This window comes from Diceros bicornis, chromosome 31 (genome assembly GCF_020826845.1).
Source record: "Diceros bicornis minor isolate mBicDic1 chromosome 31, mDicBic1.mat.cur, whole genome shotgun sequence".
NCBI lineage: Eukaryota > Metazoa > Chordata > Mammalia > Perissodactyla > Rhinocerotidae > Diceros > Diceros bicornis.
The window spans coordinates 26,074,539-26,098,749 of record NC_080770.1 but is presented as its reverse complement, the minus strand read 5'-3'; the positions used below and the strand labels follow the sequence as shown (position 1 = coordinate 26,098,749).

The 24,211-nt window shown below is 40.2% G+C and overlaps 1 protein-coding gene and 1 non-coding gene across 2 annotated transcripts in view; both read left to right on the top strand.

Moving 5' to 3' along the window:
- HSD17B12 (hydroxysteroid 17-beta dehydrogenase 12) overlaps window positions 1-24,211 on the top strand; it is a 149,209-nt gene that overhangs the window by 119,172 nt on the left and 5,826 nt on the right. Inside the window, exons 7-9 of the mRNA XM_058527111.1 lie at window positions 5,005-5,039; window positions 12,384-12,465; window positions 14,089-14,154. Of these exons, the coding sequence (XP_058383094.1) occupies window positions 5,005-5,039; window positions 12,384-12,465; window positions 14,089-14,154 (183 nt within the window). The remainder of the gene's footprint in view (window positions 1-5,004; window positions 5,040-12,383; window positions 12,466-14,088; window positions 14,155-24,211) is intronic.
- Window positions 382-487, top strand: LOC131395885 (U6 spliceosomal RNA). Its single transcript, XR_009216389.1, has one exon. It is a non-coding gene; the product is annotated as a U6 spliceosomal RNA (small nuclear RNA).

Sequence of the window (24,211 nt, the reverse complement as noted above, 5' to 3'; positions counted from 1 at the left end):
TAACTTTTTCATGAGGGGACTTTGTCTTGGCTGATGGATCATTTATTTGGTCATTGGGCATTCCAACAACTATTTCTGGCCCTTTAATAGCCAGGCATTGAAAGCACTGCTTCTTCCTTTGTCTTGTTATTAAAACTTCTTGGGAGCCATCCCTGATGGCCTCGAGGTTAAAGTTCCATGCTCTCTGTCTTGGTCGCCCGGGTTTGCGTCCGAGTCTCGGAACCCCACCGCCTGTCTGTCAGTAGCCATGCTGTGGCAGCAGCTCACGTAGAGAACTAAAGGGACTTACAACTGGGATATGCAACCATGCACTGGGGCTTTGGGGAGGGGAAAAAAAAAACTTCTTGAATTTTAATTCACATGTGTAAAGAATATATGTTGGTGCTCGCTTCAGCAGCACATGTATTAAATTGGAATGATACAGAGAAGATTAGCATGACCCCTGTGCAGGGATGACACACAAATTTGTGAAACATTCCATAATTTTGATATTAACTAAACGTATTGTGGTAATTGTTTTGCAATATGTACATATATAAAATCACTATGTAGTACACCTTAAATTAATACAAAGTTATATGTCAATTATTTATCTCAATAAAACCGGGGGAAAAAAGAATATGTTTTGAACATGTCTATACATTGCAGACCATGAAGAAAATATTTAATGTTTAGCATGCTGTTGATGTAATTTTTTAAGTAAGATGATATCTTATGGGATTTTATTTTGTCTCTGATCATTTTCTGGATAATTTTTGGCATTCAGAAAGGAGACATTTAACATGTGACAGGCATATGGTATAGGGAAAAAAAATAGCTCCCAATGTATGCATTTATATTTCCTTAGTATCCCAGCTTAAAGTGATATTTGTTATGGACTATATTTAAATGTGTAAATTTATATCTTGGAAAAAAATCTGAATTGAGCTTTAAAACTCTGCACAACCACTTGCTAGTATTCACATGGTACTGAGATCCTGGTCAGAATAAAAGGATCCATCGGCAGATCTTGTAGACTAGACTTTCCTAGTAGTTATCCAGATTGATCGCTGCCTACAAGTCCTATCCCTTCTCCTCTCCTTGTACGTAGGAGAGCTAAACAGTCAGTGGTTACCCCTGTGAAGTCCACTCAGCTACTGTGTGGTTAAGTCTCATTTCCTTATTACAAATGTGCTTGCGCGTGTGCACACACACACACCCCCCTACCCCCGAGTGATAACATTTTTATTACCAGTCTTCTCCTTCCTTATTCTGTTGCTGGTGATCTCAGGTCTTTGGGAAGCTAAGTAATAGCTTCTCTTCACAAAATGCTTGGGGACCTCTTTATGATACATTAGCTAAGCCTTATGGTCCCCTGATGAAATGTGCTAAATAAAAAATGTTTTCAGGGCCGGCCCCGTGGCTTAGCGGTTAAGTGCATGCGCTCCGCTGCTGGCGGCCCGGGTTCCGATCCCGGGATCGCACCGACGCACCGCTTCTCCGGCCACGCTGAGGCCACGTCCCACATGCAGCAGCTAGAAGGATGTGCGGCTATGACAGACAACTATCTACTGGGGCATTGGGGGAAAAATAAATAAATAAAATCTTTAAATTAAAAAAAAAAAAAAATGTTTTCAGATACTGCTAAGAATACATATAATCTATCCTTACAGTAAAATATTCCACAACTGTTAACATGCCTGATGTACATCTGTTTGTACTAGCATGGGAAGCCGTCCATGATGTAGTGTGATATGCAAATTGCATGACATATATAACAGGATGTGCATACTTTTTACTTCTTTATATGCTTCATCCATTCAACAAAAAGTTTTTAAAAATGCATCAATTTTACAATGCATTCATTGTAGTTTCTTGGCAGCTGTTTGCCTTTTTGCATTCTACTAGAATTTTTTTCTGCCTAGTGAACTCTGATTTCTTCTTTTAGAACTTAACTGAAATGTGCTTGGTGAAGCTCTACCTGATTCCCCAGACATAACTAGTTTTCTCCTGAGCATCGATGCCCTCTGTCACAATACTGTAGCACTCATAACGTTGTCTTGTAATGATTTATTTCTGTAAATATCTGTTCTCTTGCTAGACAATGAGCTCCCACCACGCAGCCCGATTCTGAGGACATAACATGGCCTTGACTGAACAGAAGATACCTCACTATTGCTTCGTGCTGCTCTAGGCCATGAGTTGATATGCGTACAGCATTTCGAGGGCTCTTTTATCTTCTGGGTTTGATAAAGTAACATCAAATGTGCTGTATGATTCCAGTTCTTTAATTCTTACCCATATGATTGAGATTTTTTTACAAAACAATTTATTGAGGGATAATTTACATACCATAAAATTCATCCATTTCAAGTGTACAATTCAATGGTTTTAGTAAATTTCCAGAGTTGTGCAATCATCACTATAATCCAGTTTTAGAACAATTCCATTATCCCAAGCAGATTCCCAACTGAGGTATTTTTAAATATTGATGGAACTGTCCAGAAACTTCTGTGTGGTGAGTTGAACTGGATGACCTCAAAATTTGTCACTGTTTTTGGCTCTAAGCCATGTAGGGCACAACATACTTAAAGGAGGCCTAGGGAGTGCTGTTGCATCCTAAAGGGATAGTGCATGCTGACAATAAGGGACACTAATTTCTCTTCAGGGGCTTACTCTGTGACGTGCTCTATGCCAGGTCCATTATGTACATTACCTCATTTGAGATTCAGAATATAATAACCTGTAATGTAGATACCTTCTTCGTTTAATACATAATGCAGAGGAGGCTAAGGAACTAACTCAAGGTCACACAGCTAGTAAGTGGAAGGGCTGAGGTTAGAACTTTGGCCTGACTACAAACCACACTTGCCTTAAACATTCAGTAGCTCTGTATGTGTTCCTATAAAAAGACAAATCTTAGGAAACATGTAAGCAATTTGAAGAATTATTATTTCATCTGGGAAGACAAGAGGTGACTGTGTTGAAAGGATGAACTCTGAAACCAGCTTTTTCTTTGATTTGGTTCCGTACAGTTTGGTTTGAGGCCCAGTGGGCACATTCTGAACTGGGTCAAGCAAACCTAGAAAAGAGAAGAAATAGGGCTGTGTTTTAAAAACTATAAAATATTGAGGCCATTTGGGCTGTCAGCATGATTTCTAATTGAGTTTGCTTTGGAGATTGTTTCTCTTTTTGTTTCTTGTTTCTTAAAATGTTAATATTTGTTGGTCTTTAGCAACACGATGGTCAATTATATTATTTAGAACATTGTTTTGGCTGCTGTAATAGAGACCTGGTAGTGGTTTAAACAAAATAGAAATTTATTTCTCTCCCAGATAAAGAGCTGGGTAGGTAATCAAGGTTTGGCGTAGTAGCTCCACGCTCATTGGGATCCTGCCTCTTTTTATCTCATTGCTCTGCCACCATTACATGTGGCTTTCCTCTTGGGGGCTAAGATGGCTATTTTAGCTCCTTCCATCGCATCCACATTCCAGCTATCAAGAGGAGGACTTGCTGAAGAGGAGGACATGTATCTTTTTCTATTTTAAGGGCATGACCAAGAAGCTGCATGTATTACTTCTGCTCACATCTTTTTAGAGAGAACATAGTCACAGGGCCACATGCGCTGTGAGAGAGGACGTAGAAGATAACAGTTTTTATGGGGGGCAGTGAGGGTGGGAAAGAGGCCATATATCCAGCCGAAAATTCAGTTGCTAGGTATTAAGGGAAGAATGAATGTTAGAGAACAATTGGCAATCTCTGCCCCGTGATTCTATGAAGATGAGTTTAATGTGAAAAGCGTAAATGAGGGAGAGAGGGAGATCTGGAAAGCTCTAGGCTCAACTCTTTCCTATGGTGTCTTCTTTTTTATCTGGGCCGGAAGATTCAGCCAAATCCGGATACTTGTGTTGAAACGATTCTCCTAGGCTTTGAGGACACTTCTTTGTCTGTTTTGAAGCTGGCAGTGTGTCGGTCTTTTATGATGCAGTGTCAGTTTGAACTCGTGTTTTTACTGGAAGAAGTCTATACAGCAGCTCTGGGGTGGACATCTGGCTTGGGAGTACTGCATAGCGGATTTACCTTGGTGAAGTCTGGATGCATTTTCCTTCTTTAAAATATTTCCAGGAAAAAAATTCTCTTCTCATCAGAATACTATTTTAATTAAGACTTAGTATTACTCAAGATAGAAAGCTTAAATTCCTATGCTTGGCATGCATGCAAATTTTTCTGTGGAGGAACAGCATTTGTTTCTTAGAGAATTAATGATATCTAGGAGTCAAGAATTCATGTTCCAACCTCAGTACTTAACCATGAGGTGGCCTTGACTAAGCCAGTGGACAACTTAACTTTTCTTGGTTAATAATATCTTAAAACAGTGTTTAGAAGTAGCCTCTCTCATCATATTATATGTATTTAGTCAACAGTTATGAAGTCTTTTAAAAATGCGGGTATTGTCTTTTCATTGTTGGTTACTGGGGATCACAGATAACCTTAACTTTCTTTAAGGATGTGTTTTACTCACAACTAGCTAGACCAACAAGAGAAATGAATGTGAAGATACACTTAATCTTTGTCAACAGGTCATTTTATGGCATTCTTCTAAAGGCTTTTTTGATAGCAAAAGATCATTTAAGATTAGAAAGCTTGAGTAACCTTGGTAGGCAAGATATTTCCTGTGATGACATATGTCTGTTACTGAGAATGCATTTTGGGAGAAGTAGATGTCACTGTAAATCCTTAATTATTTGAAGATCTCTGTGCCAATATTACATTCCAGGCAAGACTAATTTTAGCTAAGTTCACTGAAAGCATTCCCAGTGTTATCTCCAATAATTTCCTCCGATTCCTTCTTATGCACTCTTAACACAGCCAAATGATATGGAGTATATAAAATAAACTGCTGCCTGTAGAGGTGGCGGGTGGTTTCATGATTCCCTTTTCTTTTGTGTGGGTGGGTTCTCTTCACTCTTTATCTATTGCCTGCATCCTCAGCCATCACGAATGTTTTGTTTTTCTCTTTTGCAGATGACACGATTGGTGCTGCCGGGCATGGTGGAAAGGTGAGTCACAAGCTCATACACAAACACTAGAGAGACAGAGCTCATGATTATTTATAGGGAGAATCCTTTCTTTGAAAAATTCATTACAGTGACTAATGAACCTGCCCTCCATGTTTTAGCAACAGAGTAATGTGCTGGCGAGTCACACTGTGGAGCCTGAGTCATTCGGTGGTGGAGGCCTTTTCCACTCGATTCCCTTTTTATTTACCTCTCCAGGGTTGTGGTGGTTCCTTTAGATCAGCATTAAAAAGTCTGCCTGAGTCACCATCACCAACTCAATTGCCTGCTATTCTGAGGGGGCGGATAGAGTTTCTGGGATTTTCCCGGGAATACCTTCTTAAAGCTGTAAGCTTCCAGAGCCAAAGTCAGTGAAGTTTCATGAAGCAAGACCCCATCTTCTGATTTTTAGTTCTTCCTTGGCGAATGGATGTATAAGGAACCTAGGCGTTTATAAAGTGATTATAAGATGTCAAACTCAGCCTTGGAGGAAAAGGCTATGTCCACTAACCCCAGTTGTCTGTGTTCCAGTTTGAATTGGGTTCCACTAGGATATGCTCCATGGCTTCATGGTTATTGAGAAATGTGTTGTAGCCGTCTTACATTTGAAACAGCATGTAGTGTAACATTGTAATTAAGCTCTGTTCTTCCCTAGGAAGAACTCTAGCAGGAGCTAGGCCTTCAAAGAAAACCTGTTGAAAAGAGCTGGGCTTGCATCTTGAGGCAGCTTGATCATTTGCTAAATTTAGGGCTTCACAGTCATCCTTCCTCTGCAAAATAGCTTTGAGTTTGGACGAGATCCAAAGCAACGACAGCTTTGAAAAGGGCCTCCTCGAGGATCCTACTTCTGTGAGAAACCTCTCTGACCAACTTCAGGCAGGGATTTCAGCTAATGTTCATTTAGTACATATAATGGGCGAGGGGTTGGACTGAGAACTTGATATGTGTTAACTCATTTACCTTTGATGGCCTCCCACCATTTTACAGATGAGGAAACTGAGGTTTTGTTTGGCATCTACAGAGACTGGTTGAGAAACTGCTTCTTGGCAAGGCTCTTTGTTTGTAATTCCATTTTATATGTAGTTTTGTATATTTTAATTGCTTTTGTAAAATTTCCCTTTAAAACCTTTAAGCTGTTTTTTGTTGGTTGGCAGTGGGAGTGGTCAAACCAGAGACAGTGGTCAAACCAGACCACAACCCTAGAAGACTGCAGAGAATTGGGGCAGACAGAGTAGATACCCAGGAGGGGTGAAATTTGGACCATCATCTTAATCCTGGTTTTGACATCTGCAAGTGGCATGTATTAATTCAGGATAGTAAGTCTATCCCTTAGAAAAGAAGTGCTTATAAACCACAGAGGTATTGTAAAAAGAATTTTTGTGTGTTGGTGAAAACCATATCAAAAGAGATAATGGTTGTGAAATCATTTTGCAGGTATTGGATTCGATGTGGGGAGGGTGAAAGGGGTAAAGGGGCACATGTGTATGGTGACGGATGGAAACTAGACTTTTGGTGGTGAACATGATGCAGTTTGTACAGAAGCTAAAATATAATGAGGTACACCTGAAATTTATGTAATGTTATAAACCAATGTGACCTCAATAATATATTGGATTTAAGGAATCATAGAATTTCGATACTTGAAATTAATTGAAACCAACATCCCTCATTTGACAGATAAAAAGTGAGGCCCAAAGAGATTGAGGGCTATGAAGCTACATAATTAGTAAATGATACAAACATAAGGCACTAGGAACTTTACTCCTATCTCTGTCGACCTGGTCGTCATGATCACAGTTAGCTGGAGCATTAGATAAAAATAAAGAATGCAAAGAAGAGGGTCCATCCATTCAACAGGCATTCACTGAGGAAAGTTTATCTTAGCGTACACAGGAGATGAATTGGATCCCTGCCTTTTTAAATCAAGTTGATTTTAAGCTAAGGTTGAGAAATGATCCAGTGGAAAGCCGTCATTAGGCTTTGTACTGAAACTGACATCATGGGGGTGATTGTGGCCCTTGCTAAGAACTAGTGAGAAATGTAAGTGGATTTATGAGTCAGTACTTTGTTAGGAGAAGGAACAGCTGTGTCCACTTGAATTAAATGAGTTACTAGTTGTATTTGTCATGCTAGGCTAACGGCTCTAACAGACCACCCCAAAATCTCAGTGGCTTGACACTATAAAGATTAATTTTTTCCGTCACATCACAGCCAGTGTCCATGAGTGATTAGGGCTCTGCCCTACTCAGTTATTCAGGGATCTCAGGCTCCTTCCGTCTGGGGGCTCCCTTCTTCTCGCTTGGGCCTTGCAGTTGGCAGCGGAATCCTCTGTATCCAGCTGGCAGCTGAGGGAAGAGAGAGTAAGGATGATTTTACGGGAGGTTTCATGAGCCAGGCCTGGAAGTGGTGTCCATTGCTTCTGTCCACATTCCATTGTCCAGAACTCGGTCACAGGCTACAACCAACTGCAAGGGGGGCCAGCAGTATTGCTCACCATGTGCCCAAGAGGAAAGAAAAACTCCAAGTTAACAGATGGTCTGAAAGCAGGCTTCCTTACACACTGTAAGTGATTTTGTTGTAGCCTGCCCTTTCTACCGTCCCCAGATAGCGTGTTTCCTATGGTTGGTTTCCATAGGTTTCGTATCTCTGTTGAGTATCAGCAGATACCTTTCTAAAGATCCTTTGTTGTTGTTTTTTGCCGTCACTGATTCTACCCCTGATGTATGAGATTTTCCAAACCCTCTAGAACTATAGCCTAGGGTCCACTGCCTATCGCTAAACAAGTATCTATAATCAAACTAAGGTACGATTACCGTAGAAGTAGAACGTTCATAATTACATTATAGCGGGAACGTGCTCTTGCGCTTCTCTGGAATTATAAACATCGTGTACAGCTGGAGCCAGGAAGCGGTTGCCATAACAACCATGGAAAAGCTAAAAATAGCCTTTCATACTGTATTGCTTAAGGTGGAATTATGACATGTTATGGTGTTTTAGGGCAGGCAGGTCTCTTTCATGTGGTAAATGTTTGAAAACTTTCTTCCACAAAGCAGTATTTGTATAATGCCTTAGGATTGCTGGTTCTAATTATATACCTGCCCCGCTGTTTGGATTCTTTTCTGACACAGAACTCTGTTTTGATATGTTTCTCAGCCTTCCTGAGAGTCTGTTAGAGAACTGTCTGTACCAATTTCAGTATTAGGTTTAAGCTTAAAAACAGAAACAGAAACACATAGTGACCCTCCAGGAGCACGCTTATGTACTCCCAGGTAGGAAATGGGACTATGAAGAGCTGCCATGGACTCTTTTTTGCACGCTCTCCCTTGTCTGCCATCACACTCTGTACAGTGAGCTGTCCACGAGGGGTTGGCTCTGCGGTCCAGTGCTTCACAGTGGCATTTACTCCCCATTTCTCTCCTCACCTGCAGTGTGGGGCAGCCATGAGCTTCCTGACGAAGGCGGAAATCAGTGACTTATTTCAAAGGACACCGATCACTTCCTCTATGACAAGAGTATTTTTATAGAACTGTAGACAAGGGTACTACAACAGTGATGGAATCGTGGAGTATTAAAGAAGAATAAAGGCTTGGCAGTTTTTTTATCCAGGTGACAATTAAGGAGAGTCTTACGATTGGCAGTTTCACATATCTGAAGGAATTCTGCTAGAGCATAGCTATAGGAAGCTATGCTTATACATACACATACTTATATAGGAAACAAGATACTGAATTTTATAGGGTTGGGTGAGTTTAATGTTTGGTTTGTGAGAAGGCTAGTAATTGAAGAGAATATGTTTATATGAAAAGGTGTTCCCTTGTCAGCAATGGTGTTTTCTGCTTCGTTTTTGCAGTTTCTGGTTCTAGTAGATCCTCAATAATTTGTACCACTGAGACGCCATTGTGTGGCTGCTAGCAAGTAAGCAGTGTGATAAATTAAGAATGGGGTATCTCAGAAAATATTACTTGACTTGTTTATTTGGATATTTGTCATAACAAATGGGAAATGTGCTGAAGTATGAGCAACATGAGTCTTCATTATGGAACTTTAGCAAATATTCTTAACGTACCTTCCAATCTTAGAATTGTTCCCTAAGTCCCTGGAAAATGAGAGATTAACCGGGGTTTGGTTTTATGTTTGTTTCTGGGTGCAATTAAGCACACATTTGTCCTTCTGCTTGATATAACAGAATTGTTATGAGTCTGGCTGTGCCATGGAAACTGGTTTGACGTCACTAATTCTGCTTAGATGGAGGATTAGAGCTAGACACAGTAGTTGATTTTAAAGAGGAGTCCTTTGTGCCCCGCAGTCCCAAATGTTCATCCTCATTTCTATATAGATACTGTATACAGTACAAGGATTAAGACAGCTACCTCAGTGTGTTATTTATGATTCGGACAAAACTAACTTGAATATTATTATCCTTGGAGAGAAAAAGAGAGAGAGAATTTTGTGCTGTCGTGTGTGTGGGTGTGGAAGGAAAGGCTTTTGCCAGACAAACAAATACGTGTGCCTCTTGGTAGCACAGTTTTTGTAGAAGACATGTTTTCTCTACTGTCATTTTGTACAATTATAAATGCTATCCTTTTATTTACTTATGTCTAGTGCATTCTCGCTTTATATTTTGTTGATCTTGGATTTGTTGTGACGTATTTTAGAGGGCAAATATTGTGTTCTGAATAAAGTAGCCTCACATTCTGACTTTTCACTAGTTCAAACTAACTCTACCCCCTAGAAATTTTAAATTAGGGTAGAATATTTGAGAAACAAAAATCTCAGTTGCCTCAAGGAGTAAACAATTAATCACCTGCATAATTGTGCCATATTTGATTATTGGTCTGTATTGATTTTGAAAACGGGAAAGAAGTGTTGATTATTTTTAAATGAATTTTCTTGTATTGAAACCACTGCTTTGGTGAGTGAAGTCTTAAGAGTCTATTTTGGTGAGGTCAAGATTTAATTTTTAAAATGTATATGATAACGTTAAACTTTAATTTTGGAAGACTTTTAAATTGTATTTCATTTGTGAGGAATGAAATTAAAAATGTAAGATTTTTGTTCAAAGGCACACACAACCACCTCAGCCAGTTTGAGTATAATGGAGCACATAATCTAACTGATAAAACCAGATTCAGTGAAAAACATCATTTTCTGCAACTACTGTAAACTGGCTTTTTCTTCACTTGCACTGAATGAGTGAGAACATAGCAATTCGTCGTTATATGAGAAAAGGTTAAAATATCATACTACCTACACCTACAAGGATGCTTAGGACTCAGGATGAGGGTGCAACTTGTCAGGATTTGGGGTTACTTCTCAGAAAGCATATTGTGTTGCGTAAGATACAAAAGCTCTCATCTTCTACTTCATTAGAATCTGCTCTGAGCTTAAAGATAACTCATTCCAATATGTCATAAATATATTTCTCTTTTTCTTTCCCTCTGTTTTTTTTTTTTTTACAGATTTATTGAGATATAGTTCACATACCATAAATCCACCCATTTAAAGTGTGCAATTTGGTGGTTTCTAGTATATTCTCAGAGCTGTGTAGCCATCACCACAATCTAATTTCAGAACATTTAAGACTCTAAGAAGAAAGATAATTTAAACATCATAAATTAATACTACATTAAAAGTCTCCAGTAACAAAGTGCTCTTTAGTCCATTTTGATCAAAAGAGTTTCTCACAAATATAAATGAAATGAAATTGCTAGATATTCATTGCAATTTACCATTGCTAATCTTAGAGTGACTGGGTTCTAACTTCTGATAGACACTCTTACTCTCTTACCTTAAAATGTAAAAAGAAAGGCTTCTCTGTCTCTATGAGAGACACAAGCAAAAAATACAAGAATGATATAATTAATACATTGACTAAATATTTCCAACTTTCTTCAAAACCCTAATATAACATTTTTAAATTTGAGATTTGATTTCTGTAACTGAAATGTTAATGGATTTCACCGCTTAGGAAAGTATGTATTACTAATAAGGACTTCAGTTAAAAAACAACAACTTGTGTCTGGCGACACATGAAGCAGAGGCTCCAGACTTCCGTTTGATGGTTGAAGAGGCATCTCACCTAGAGGCTGGCAGATGGACTGAGTGACCTTTGGGGATTACTTCTTTCCAGATTTATGTCTAAAATAATGTAGATGCCATTTAACCACGTTTCTTTTATTATTTTCTATATAAAGCATCTAGATAGTCTTTTTTTAATACTGAAAAAATAGGCCTTGGGGGAAGTAAATGCAGACCAACAATGAGACACTGGAGTGGAGGAAAGGAAGCTGTTCGGGAGGACAGGAGGGGGTGCTGGGTGGGGTGCAGTAACTGAAGAAGGGGACCTGAGAAGAATAGATTTGAGGGGGAAGAGTTGGTTGTTAATTCTGTCTAAAATTCCTAAAACCCTAATTCCACACTTTACCCAACCCATATATGCTTGCTAACAACTAGTATGTTTACAGCATTGCTTTCCTTAAACCTATTTTCATTTATTTGTAGAGTTAGTAGTTCCTGGTAACTTTCTGACTTTGACCTTTCAGTAATCTCTCAGAGTTACAGTAGAAATTGAGCTTTGGGGCCAGCCCCAGTGGCCTAGTAGTTAAGTTGGGTGCAGCTTAGGTTCGGTTCCCCGGCGTGGACCTACACTACTCACCTGTCAATGGCCATGCTGTGGTGGTGGCTCACATACAAAAAGAGGAGGATTGGCAACAGATGTTAGCTTCTGTGACTCTTCCTCAGCAAAAGAAAAAAAAAAAAAGAAATTGAGCTTTGCCTTTTAGCAAAAGAATATGGTTTGATGAACTATCATTGCAAGAAAGTTTTATTAAGTACCTGTTACATGCTCAGGACCGTGCAGTGTTTTGAGGGAAAATGTAAGACAACAGCCATGATGTCCAGAAGCTTATGGTTTTGTTGAGGGAAAGAAGTGTTTATACACCTAGAATGATTAAATACTACGGCAAGGTAGTATGTGATGATATGCCAAAGTAAAGGCATTCTTATAAGGATTATAAGAATGTTTCTGAGAGTGAGAATTCTTGGTGATGAGGCCAGGGAAGACCTCAGAAGGTAGAAATCAACTTGAGGAGGCTATGGATCTGATCTGGTCATGCCCTAGATTACTAAGACTGAGAAATGAGCTAGTTGCAAAGAAGAGCTATTTTTGGTTGATTGAGTTATGCCTCATTCACTGACCACGCATATCATATGCTGATGAAAGGCAAGGAGGGATGTGTGTTAGAAATAAAGCTCTGTTATTCTGTTTCAAATACTTATATATCTTGTTCTGTAATTTATGTGAGTATATGATTTCATTCTGTTTACTTGGTACATTTTCCTTCTTAGATCTAAAGGGGCGATTCTGAACATCTCCTCTGTCAGTGGCATGTACCCAGTTCCAATGTTGACCCTCTACTCTGCAACCAAGGTGAATAGTTTTTAGTAAATCGTGTCAGAATAAGAATGAGGAACAATTTTCAGTCTGAGAAGTGAGATAGAACTTGCTTGAAGTTTTCAAATGGACTGAGAAGAAAACAAAGATAGCCAGCACTGGTTTCAGGGGAGCAAAGCTGGGGACATACTGATTGGTATAAACTTTACAAATGAGGCACCAAGATCTCAGATTCATAGATACTTTTTTTCTCCCAGAAGCTCACTGGTTTTATAACTGATACTTGTACTGTCTGTAGAGAGCTGACCTAGGCCGGTTAGCTCAGTTCATCAGACCATGATGCTAATGAGTCTAAGATTGGGACTTCGATTCAGGAATGAGTCAGTTTCATACAGCCTAAGTTCCAAGTCCGCAGAGCTGAGGAGATGGCTTATAGCCAGTCAGCTCATAAATACACAAAGTAGGCACATGATAGATTGGGTGAGAGTGTGAGTATTTTGCCACATTATTCAGAATTTACGTATATTGGTTGTCACTTCTGGAGCGAGACAAGAATTTTCCAGAAGGCTCTGTAAGATGTCATAATTTTATACAACATCACCATTCACCTCTTCATAGTACTACTAGGAAAATAATTTAGAGTGCTTTTCTATGACCTGCATTTCTACTGCCTGCAGGTCAATAGCATCATCTTCATATACACTGTTGAGGCGTAGGATACATCTCTGAAATGAAAATGACCATTGAGACACTGAAATTAAGCAAGCTTTTGGAGAAAAATGAGCAAAATATAATACACAATAAGAATTTGCAATATGTTAGGGCAGGAAAAGAGCAGAAATACCTGCCTTTTTCACTTGGGTTCTTTGTCCCCTGGAAAAATGTCAACAGTGACTACTATCTTTTCTTGGCCCCACCTCACATCCCCACAATCTACTTGCTTTCAGAATCTCTGAAACATACAGTAGGCATGTTTAAAATGAACGCCATGTTTCTTGAAGTAATTGGTGAACTCCAGCTTCTCACCCATTCTGCTCCACGGACAGAAGACTATTACTAATTGTGATGCTAGTAGAGTCATTATTGATACTTTGCATTTCAAGTCTGAGATTGAGTCCATATTTGAGGAATGGCACGTTAGATTTTACAAATAGATTTAAAGTTGTACTATTGGACGAAGACGGGCTGTCACGTTCATCTCAACACTTCTTGGATCTTGCCATGCCAAAGGACCAAGAGGATGCTTGCTCTTTTCTTCGCTTTACTGACAACAAAATCCCCACAGAACGGAGTTGAGCAGAATTCATATTGTGTTTCTGTTTGAATGGCAAGTGGGGAGGAGGAACGCATCCTTAGTTATATGATAAAACATTTCTTCTTGGAAAGTAATTTTCTGAAAAAAAAAGATAAGAAGAACCTTTTCCAGTTAAATCTAAATTTGATTTAGTTATTATATTTGGTAAGAGAATAGTTAATTTAGTGGCAGATAAAAGCAACTTGAGGTTTTGAGGAGTTTTTTTAAGGTCTCTTCTGCATTTGAAATAAAAAGAACGATTAGAAACTATAGTGTTAAATGGTTCATTTACAATGTTTGTTTCCATGGCTACAAATCAGGCAAACTGATGTAATGTGTGTGTTCTTACTCCCACCCCCTCCCAGGCTTTTGTAGATTTCTTCTCTCGGTGCCTCCATGAGGAATATAGGAGCAAGGGCATCTTTGTGCAGGTGAGTGGAGTTTGTTTCAGTTAAGTATCCCTGTTTTTGTGTGGTTTCCACAGCAACTGGTGCTGTGTTGACAACGACAGAAAATCACATTCCTAAGTAAGTGAATGTGACGTTAGCAGAATGTGACATTAGCAGAATGTGACATTAAAGACATGGTTTCTTTTTTCTTTATGCACTGAAGTCTAGATTTTAAAAGAATTGTTGCCTAGAATTTTTAAGTAGGGATACCTAAAGTAGAACTAAATGCAGTGTAAACAGGTGAAGCATAGTTATTGTAAGTTCTTATGGTTTTATTTTGAGAGAATTAGACTATAATATCTCTTAGCTGCCAGATATGTGAAGTGTGCTGTGACTCTGTTCCAAACCCACTGTGTAATAACCACAAGAGAGGAGAGAGAGCTGAATAAAGCTAACTTTTACTAGAGCAAGGATGACTGCATACACCAGGATGATATAGGTGTGGTAGTAGTGATTTTTAATTTTTTAAAAATTGTGGTAAAATATCCATAACAGAAAACACCATTTAAATCATTTTTAAGTATTCAGTTCAGTGGTGTTAAGTACATTCACATTGTTATGCCACCTTTGCCCCCATCCATCTCCAGAACTTTTTTCATCTTCTAAAACTGAAACTCGGGATCCATTAAACAATAACTCCCCATTCCCCCTCCCCTAGCCTGACAACCACCATGCTACTTTCTGTCTTTCTGAATTTGACAACTCTAGGTACCGCATATGAGTGGAATCATAGAGTGTTTGTCTTTTTGTGAGTGGCTTCTTTCACTTAGCATAATGTCTTCAAGGTTCATCTAGGTTGGAGCAAGTGACAGGATTTCCCTCATTTTAAAGCTGAATAAAATTCCATTCTATGGATATACCACATTGTGTTTATCCATTCATTTGTTGATGGACATTTGGGTTGCTTCCATCTCTTGGCTTTTGGGAATAATGCTGCCGTAAACAGGAGCGTGCACCTATTTTTTTGAGCCCCTGCTCTCAGTTCTTTGGGATATGTGCCCAGAAGTAGAATTGCTGGATCATATGGTAACTCTATTTTTTTTGAGGAACCGCCTTACTGTTTTCCATACTGGCTGCTCTATTTTACATTCCCACCAGCAGTGCACAAGGGTTCCAGTTTCTCCACATCTTCAGCAACTTATTTTCTGTTTTTGTTTTTAAATAACAGCCGTCCTAATGGGTGTGAAGTGGTATCTCTTTGTGGTTTTGATTTGCATTTCCCTAATGATTAGTGACATGACGTTGAGCACTTTTTCAAATGCTTTCTGGCCATTTGTATGTCTTCTTTGGATAAATGTCTATTCAAGTCCTTTGCCCATTTTTCACTTGGGTTGTTTGCTGTTTATTGTTGAATTGTGGGAGTTCTTTGTATATTCTGGATAGTAACCCTTTATTAGGTATGAGATTTGCATATGTTTTCTCCCACTCAGTGGGTTGTCTTTTCATCCAAGGGATAATGTCCTCTGATACATAAAACTTTTTAATTTTGGTATAGTCCACTTTACCTGTTTTTTCTTTCGTAGCTTATGCTTTTGGTGTCATTGAAGAAATCAGTGCCAAGTCTAATGTTTTCTATGTTTTCTTTCAAGAGTTTTATAGTTTTAGCTCTTACATTTAGTCTTTTCCTCCACTTTGACTTAATTTTTATAGAGACCTTTGATTTTATTATGTAGCTAATAGGTACAATGCTGTGATAATACAATACAAAATACAAGAGGAAGCAAATGTAGTTTTTATAGGTATCTATCTCAAAGTGGCTATTGTTCAACACAAATAATGGCTTACACCATTTCTATGCTCAGGCACATTTTTCACAATGTCTTGGGATTAGTTACAATTCTTACCTCTTTCCTGCTCCTGCCCACTACCTGCCCCCACCTCTTCACACCCCTAGTGTTGATATGGCTTTCATTGCTGTGAGCCTAGTATTTAGCATTTTGCACCCTGAAGCCTCAAATGATCAATCATCATAACAATAGCTAATATTTGAGGGGATCCTTTCCAGGCACAGTACTAAGCACGTCCTATGTATCCATGTATTTCATTGCAATGACCTCACAGGATGGTGTGATCGTCATCTTCTTTAAATTTATAGAAATTGGGGTTTAGAGAGGTTAAGCCACTTGCCCATGTTGAACCAGGACTCAAGTCTGAGTCTGTTTGGCACCAGAGCCTTGTTCTTAACCACTGGGCGACTTGCTCCAGGCCTTTAGGACAGCACTGAGCACTTATTGGACCCACCTGTGCTCAGGCGGTTATGGAACCAGAAGGTGCCTGTTCCATTTCCTCCCTTATATCTTTAGACAGTGAGGATGGGCCTGAGTGTTATTCAGGTCTGGCTTCTAAACCTTTTCATTCTATGAGTGGATCCTGGAGCGAACTCACCCACAGCGAGAAGGAGTGGTAGTTGGAAGAAGTATAGGGTGAATATTTCCTCATCTTCCAGGGTCAACTTGGTCAACTCTCAACCCCCAGCTGAGCTTTGGCCAAAAGGACCCTTAGATGTCATAGCCACTTGGTATTGTTATGATTTGTAGCTTCCCATAGGGTACACTGGGGAGGACAGGGTTTTTCGAGAATCCAGAATTTTATACTGGACTACCCCACTCCACTACCCCACTCCGCTCTCCCTCTTCCCTGAGACACCACTCATCTTAATGCTCGTAGCTTGAATCTGCCACATAGAACATGTTGTATTTGGGTAGCAAGGAAACCAGTAAAGCATCACATGCCACACAGTGCTGTGCCGTTTTCTCATTCTGATGAATTTATTGTCATCAAGCTATTAATTGAAAAATGTTTAAACACGTGCTGAGACAAGGCAGGAATCCTAAGGTCCGTGGGTAGGTGACCTATAAGCAGTGTGACCAGAAGCTGCAGGTGTTTCAGTGACAAAAAGGAGTATTAGGCCTTGTGAGCACAGATGAGCGATTTCCAAAGTTCTGTGAATGGACTAGACCGTCTCCTCCCTTGTCCCCACAGCTCGATTCCCTCAGAGATCTTTTCTCCAGATTTGCTGCCTATTAATCTGGTGTGACTAGAAGCGACTACAAAAATACGTTAGCATTTGCTTTCCGAAATACTGTACTTGGATAAACTTTTATTTTTTATTGTGAAATTTTTGTTGTACATTATTGTTTATCAGTCACCATATAAGTGCATCCCTCCACCCCTTGTGCCCACCCCCCACCCCCCTTGCTCCTGGTAGCCACCAAACAGTTCTATCTGTGCGTGTATTGGTTTATCTTCCACGTATGAGTGTGAAATCATGCCCTGTTTGTCTTTCTCTTTCTGGCTTATTTCACTTAACATAATACCCTCCGGGTTGGATAAACTTTTATTTTTCCCTAATAATGAATTATAAATTACGTGAGTTCATTGATCATTGTCTTCCTTCCTATGAATTCATTCAGGGTTTAAACTTTGAATGAATTTGGTGAAAAAATAAAAACTCAGATGTTTGTGAGGGAAAGCACAGTTGTCAATTCTGTGTGAACACCTCAGAATGCTGAAGTAGAATAGAATTAATTCTAATTCTCATATTAATTCTGACCAAAGGGACAAACAAATCTGGTCTCGATGAAGCTTAAAGATTATTAGTTTTTGTTTGGCAGTGTTGTATGTCTGCACCATTTATCAGCTCATTTCCCCTTCCGCTCCATCCCACATACTGTTTCCTGGGTGATCTTGTTAACATACGAGTCAGATCATGTTGCTTTCCTTCATAGTCCTCCAGTGGCTGCCCCCCATGTTTAGGATTGAATCCAGACTCCACAAGGCCATCGCCTTTCTTGCCGCCCATCATCCTACCCTGCGTCACAGCCAGAGTAGTGTTGTGGTCATTGTGGTGTTAAGTGCATGCTCTGTCCTCTGCAGGGCCCACGGCTGGCTCCTCTGCTGGCATGCCCTTTCCCCAGCTCCCCTCCAGGTCTACCCTCCACATCTCCCCACCCCACTCACACCTGAGCCTATGAGCGCTATCCACCTTTCTAGGCTCAGGCTGCACGTCACTCGCCCTGGGAAACCTTATCTCAGCCACCTGGCCCATTTGGTTATGCCCTTCCTTCCTTCTGCTCTCTTAGTTGTTATTATCTGCCTCTGCCTGATACTCTGTGGCCCTTCCCCCTTCCCCCACTTCAATGTATTCTTGAGAACAAGGCTTGTATCTAGTTGTCTGTGTGTTGCTAATGGAATATGTGATTTGGGGCACCCTGGAGACCTGCCTTTTGCTCAGCAGCACGGAGGACTCTGCGTGTGCACGGCCATGCTTTGCGGTGCGCAGGCGTCTGTTTTGAAGGCCTTTTGAGCTTCTGCTTTTGCTCCAATATGCCTCTGGTCTTGAATTTTCAAAATGTGTATGTCTAGAGGGCTTCCAGGCTAATGCTTTGTTGCTAAATTTCAATTTCTTCTAATCTTTGGAAGGAAAGCTATCTTTTTAGGTCTACCTCCATGTGAATGTACATCAGATTGCTCTTTTGGGAGAGGAAGAGGGTATGTTTTTCAAATTTTAGGTTGTTTTATATTAATTCTTCATTAATATTTGTTCCTTTGCTCTTCTTTCTCCATTTTCCCTCAACTTCATTCCTATAATTTTGTAAAAGCATTTAAAATTTCCTTCATGAGTTCAGATTTGCCATTATATTCCCTGGAAACACAAACAAACAGTAGTGACAAGTGATATAAATGCCCTGGGGGTGAATTTTGGACTCGGACTATTGATTTTTAAGTAGAGGATAAGAAATACATTCTTGTAAACCTTATCAAAAGTGTGTTCTGTTGGTGAGGATTGTCTGTTCTCAGGATTACCCTGTCATTAAAGCCCAGTCAAAATTATTGTAACTCTTTCAAAGGGCAAAATCATAAGTAATTGACTGGCTAGTTGGTGGGCCCAAGTCCTGGCTTCATCCGTGTGCCCTGTACCACCTACCCATTAATGCTGAGCTGGTAAGAAACAGCTAGGACTAAGCCTACATCCTAAAACTATACTTCTTGAACTCTTATTCTGTAAAACTGTGACAAGCCTTGTTTTTTAAAAAACTTCTTATTTGGAAATAATTTCAAATCTACAGAAAAGTTTTAAGAATAAGAATAGTACAGGGCCGGCCCCATGGCTTAGCGGTTAAGTGTGCGCGCTCCGCTACTGGCGGCCCAGGTTCGGATCCCGGGCCCGCACCGAGGCACCGCTTGTCCGGCCATGCTGAGGCCGCGTCCCACATACAGCAACTAGAAGGATGTGCAACTATGACATACAACTATCTACTGGGGCTTTGGGGGAAAAAAAGGAGGAGGATTGGCAATAGATGTTAGCTCAGAGCCAGTCTTCCTCAGCAAAAAGAGGAGGATTAGCGTGGATATTAGCTCAGGTCTGATCTTCCTCACAAAAAAAAAAGAATAGTACAAAGAACACCCAATACCTTTTACTCAGAGTCACTTATTGTTAACATTTTACTCCTTTTGTTTTATCTTTGGAAAGTAAGTTGCATACATTATGGTTCTTTACCTCTAAATACTTGAGTGTGTATTTCCAAAGAATAAGGATATTCTGTGATATAACCACAATACGGTTACCAACTTTAGAGTCAACATTGATATAATATTTTTATCTAATCTATCATCTGTATTCCAATTTTTGACGCCATAATATTCTTTGTAGCATTTTTTATCCTCCAGTAAAGAATTCAGTCTAGGACCAGGTACAATATAGTTATAATATTATAATATAGTTGTGTTATAGAATTATAACTATAATTATAATATAGTCCCATCTCTTTAGTTTCCTTGAACCTGGAATGTATCCACAGCCTTTTTTTTTTTTTTTTGGTGAGGAATATTGGCTCTGAGCTAACATCTGTTGCCAATCTTCCTCTTTTTGCTTGAGGAAGATTGTCCCTGAGCTAACATCCGTGCCAGTCTTCCTCTATTGTTGTATGTGGGTTGCCACCACAGCAGGGCTTGACAAGCGGTGTGTAGGCCAGCGCCTGGGATCCGAACCCGTGAACCCCGGACCACTGAAGCAGAGCGCGCAAACTTAACCACTACACCACTGGGCCAGCCCCTTCTTTGTCTTTTATGACGTTGACATTCTTGAAGAGTACAGTACTCCTCCCTGCTCTTTGTGACTGAAAGTTCCTCATTTGGGGTTTCTCTGATGCTTCCTCATGGTTACATTCAGGTTATGCTTTCCTGGCGAAGATTACATACATATGTTGTGTCCTTCTGAGGGCCTCACATCCAGAGACACACATCTGCCCTCACTGGTGATGTGGATTTTGACCCTTCAGTCAAGGGGTTACCCAGTTTCTCCTCCGTATAGTTACTACTTTTTTCCTTGCACTAATAAGCGATCTGTGGGGAGACGCTTTAAGACCATACAGATATCATGCTCACTATCACGGTTTCCTGTAGATTTAGCATCTGGGGATAATTCTTCATAAATCTGAATATGAAGAGGTTTTTTTTGTTTTTTTTTTTTTTGGTGAGGAAGATTGACCCTGAGCTAACATCCATTGCCAATCTTCCTCTGTTTGCTGTGGAAGATTAGCCCTGAGCTAAGATCTGTGCCCATCTTCCTCTATTTTTTGTATGTGGGACGCTGCCACAGCATGGCTTCATGCAGGGTGTGTAGGTCCGTGCCCAGGATCCGAACCAGCAAACCCTGGGCCGCCAAAGCGGAGCTCGTGAACTTAACCACTACACCACCAGGCCGGCCCCATGAAGAGGTTTTTGATGCTGAAGAATTCATGAAGCTGTGCCTGGATAGTTAGCCATTTCAAAGCAAGAAGTCACAGCTTCCTCAATCCAGGCTGCGGTTTTCTGTAGACCTCATTTATCACCGGTGTGTTGTGGGGCCATGAGGAAGGGACGCTGAGCTTCGAGTCAGCAGACCAAGGTTGAGTTCTGAAATCCCCACTCACTGGTCATCTGACCTACAGAGAGTGGTTTCATTACCTTGAGCCTCAGTCTCCCCTTCTGGCAAGTGCGGACAAGTGATGTGGCAAAGATAAGAACACTGGAAACTGTGAAATGATAGAATATAAGTGTGAAGAAGAAAGAAACTTGCGTTTATGGAATATCAACAGTATGCGCCATGTTTTCACCTATTTTTTTTTCTCTTATTTGAGGTAGATGTTAATGTGGTCCCATTGTACAAATAAGAAACTGAGAATCAAGAGGAGTCATGTAAGGTGGCTCAGGTCAGTTCATCTTCTCAGACAGTGAGTGCTGCTCTCTGCCAGGTCGTTAAGCTAGGCAGGGAGGAAACAGGTGAATAAGACACAGTTCCTGTCCCCAGGGCACACACAGAAAAGAGAGACACTTAGACACATCACAATGACAAAGGATATTAAGTCCACAACTAGAGGTGTACATCGTGGTCCCCATTTCTTCAGTCAAGAACTACTTAGGGGGCCGGCCCGCTGGCGCAGTGGTTAAGTGTGCATGCTCAGCCTTGGCGGCCCGAGTTCGGATCCTGGGCGCGCACTGATGCACCGCTTGTCAGGCCATGCTGTGGTGGCGTCCATATAAAGTGGAGGAAGATGGGCACGGATGTTAGCTCAGGGCCAGTCTTCCTCAGCAAAAAGAGAAGGATTGGTGACAGATGTTAGCTCAGGGCTAATCTTCCTCACCAAAAAAAAAAAAAAAAACAACCAACTACTTAGAGGCTCCCTAATAGTCTGGCAGATGGGGAAACAATGGCGAAAAAGACAGATGGAGCCCTGCTGTGGACAGAATTTACGTTTAGTGGGAAGGAGACAGACAATAAACAAGTGAACAAATGAAGGAGATGATTTTATACAGTGATAAGCGCTATGAAGAAGCTACAGGAGGCGACGTGTTCAAGGATGTGGGGAAGCGTAGGGAATTGACTGATCTGGATCAATAACATGGTTTGAATAACTCCAAAGTCTGGGGTTTTTCTGCAACGCCTTCCTGTTCCTCATGGAAGCGTGACACTGCACCATATAGTTTTATTCCTTTTAGCTGGGGAGCCAGGCCTCTGGGAGTGCTCTCAACAAGGAGATCATTTACTGACTGAAACCATCCCATAAAGTTTAGTTTACCTGCCTCTTTACCAGAGGAAAGATGAGGACGCAGGGAGAGGCCACCTGAACCCAGAGAAGGTGGGTTATAAGTTTCAGCTCATCTGAAAATGTAGATTTTCTCATTCTTGGCGTGAGATTTCAAAAGAATACTCCGTTCAAATGTGAACTGCCCATAATGGGGAAATTCTTTGAGCCCCATTCTCTTAGGTTACTCCCTTCCAGTGCGTTGGTCCTCTTTGGTGATGAGAGTTGGTGGTTTTGTTAATTCAGTTAAAAATGTGGTTTTTAATGAGAATAAGTTTAGAAAACAAATAGGACAAATTGAGAGGAGGGAAAAACAAAATTAAAGTTTTTTTTAAATGAAAGAAGATATTCCTCTTTCATATTTTGTTCAAATATTTTATTGCTTAATCATCCAGATCTATTGGGCTTCAAAGAGCTAGTAAGCTAAATATTGAGAAATGGCTATCATCTTGTTAATTGCCAGTGACAATAAAAGAAGGTAACGGAGTGTATTTTTAGTGCAAAGGAGTCTAAAGAGAGAGAACTATAAAGTAATATAAAGATTCTCACAGGAAATATTCATATCTGGTCTACTACACCAACTTTGAGAAATTACGAATCATAAAATTAGTCCTGTTGGGATAATTGGACTCTTATCCCTTCCAACTGGGTGAATCTCCATTTTTGTCAATGATAATGTCTTCTTTTCTTGGCCCTTTACAACAGTGTTGTGCCACAAGAACTAAAAACTTGTGAGGTCCTTTAGTCCCTCCAAACCACATTAAATCTGTGTCCAGAAAGGACCCAGATATCCAGGTGATTCCCTCAACAGTCATTCCCTACAGGAAATGGTATCTTACATCTCTTACAAGGTATAAAAATTCAGCCAAGGTTTTCTTTCCAAATTTATTCTGACAAATATAAATATAAAATAATTACTAATACATACCAGAGTTCAAATCCCACACTCTTTAACAGACAATATTTTATTTAATCCTTATAATAGCACAATAAGGAAGATGTTATATCCCCCAATTGCAGAGGAAGAAACTAATGTTCAGTATTTTGCTCCAGATCACACAATTAGTAAGTGGTCAAGATGGAATTTGAATCCAAGTCTGTCTGATTTCAAAGCTGATTTTTTTTCCCCTACCACTGCTCCCACTCTAATCTGAGCCCTGGCCATTTTGTAGCATCTTCCTTTCTGGCCTCCCGACTCCCATCCTTGCCTGTAGCCCCACAGTCAGCCCTAGCCATCAGAGTGATCTTTTTAAAGCAAAGTCCAGGTCAGCAGCAGCACTCCTCTGCTGAAAAATTCTCCAGTGGCTTTTCATCTCTTTCAGAGTAAAATCGTGAGTTCTTCTGACCCACCATGTTCTGATTTCAAAGGTTCCACATTATCTCACGCCCCTGCTATTTCTCTGGCATCCTTGCAGTTCCTCAGACACTCTGAGCACACTCCCACCTCAGGGCCTTTGCACTTGCTGTTCTTTCAGTCTAAAAGGCTCTTTATCCAGATATCCTTTTAGCTAGCTCTCTCCTTTCATTCAGATCTTTGCTTGTATGTTACCACATCAGAGAGGCCTTTCTTGATCATCTACAGGAACAGCCTCTATCACCTCTGTGCTTTACTCAGGTTGATTTTTCTTCTTCTTTTTTATCATCACTTTCCAATATTGTATACATTTTTTACTATTTGTTTGTAGTCTGTGTGCACCCCCCACTAAATATAAGCTCTATAAGATTAGGGACTGTATTCCCAGTGCGTAAAACAGTGTTCTACTAGGTGCTCGGGAAATATTTGTTGTTAAATAAATACTTTTTGTGAGATTACACTGTTTTTTCCTTTTGTTCCTTGAATGTTAACATACAAATTCCACATATTTGGAGGGAGGTCATTTGTGGGATTAGCAGCCAGGCAGTGCTCATCAAGGATTTTCTTTGTGCAGAGCACAATATTTTAACTCCTTTATTTGGGACTTAGGTGCTAAGAT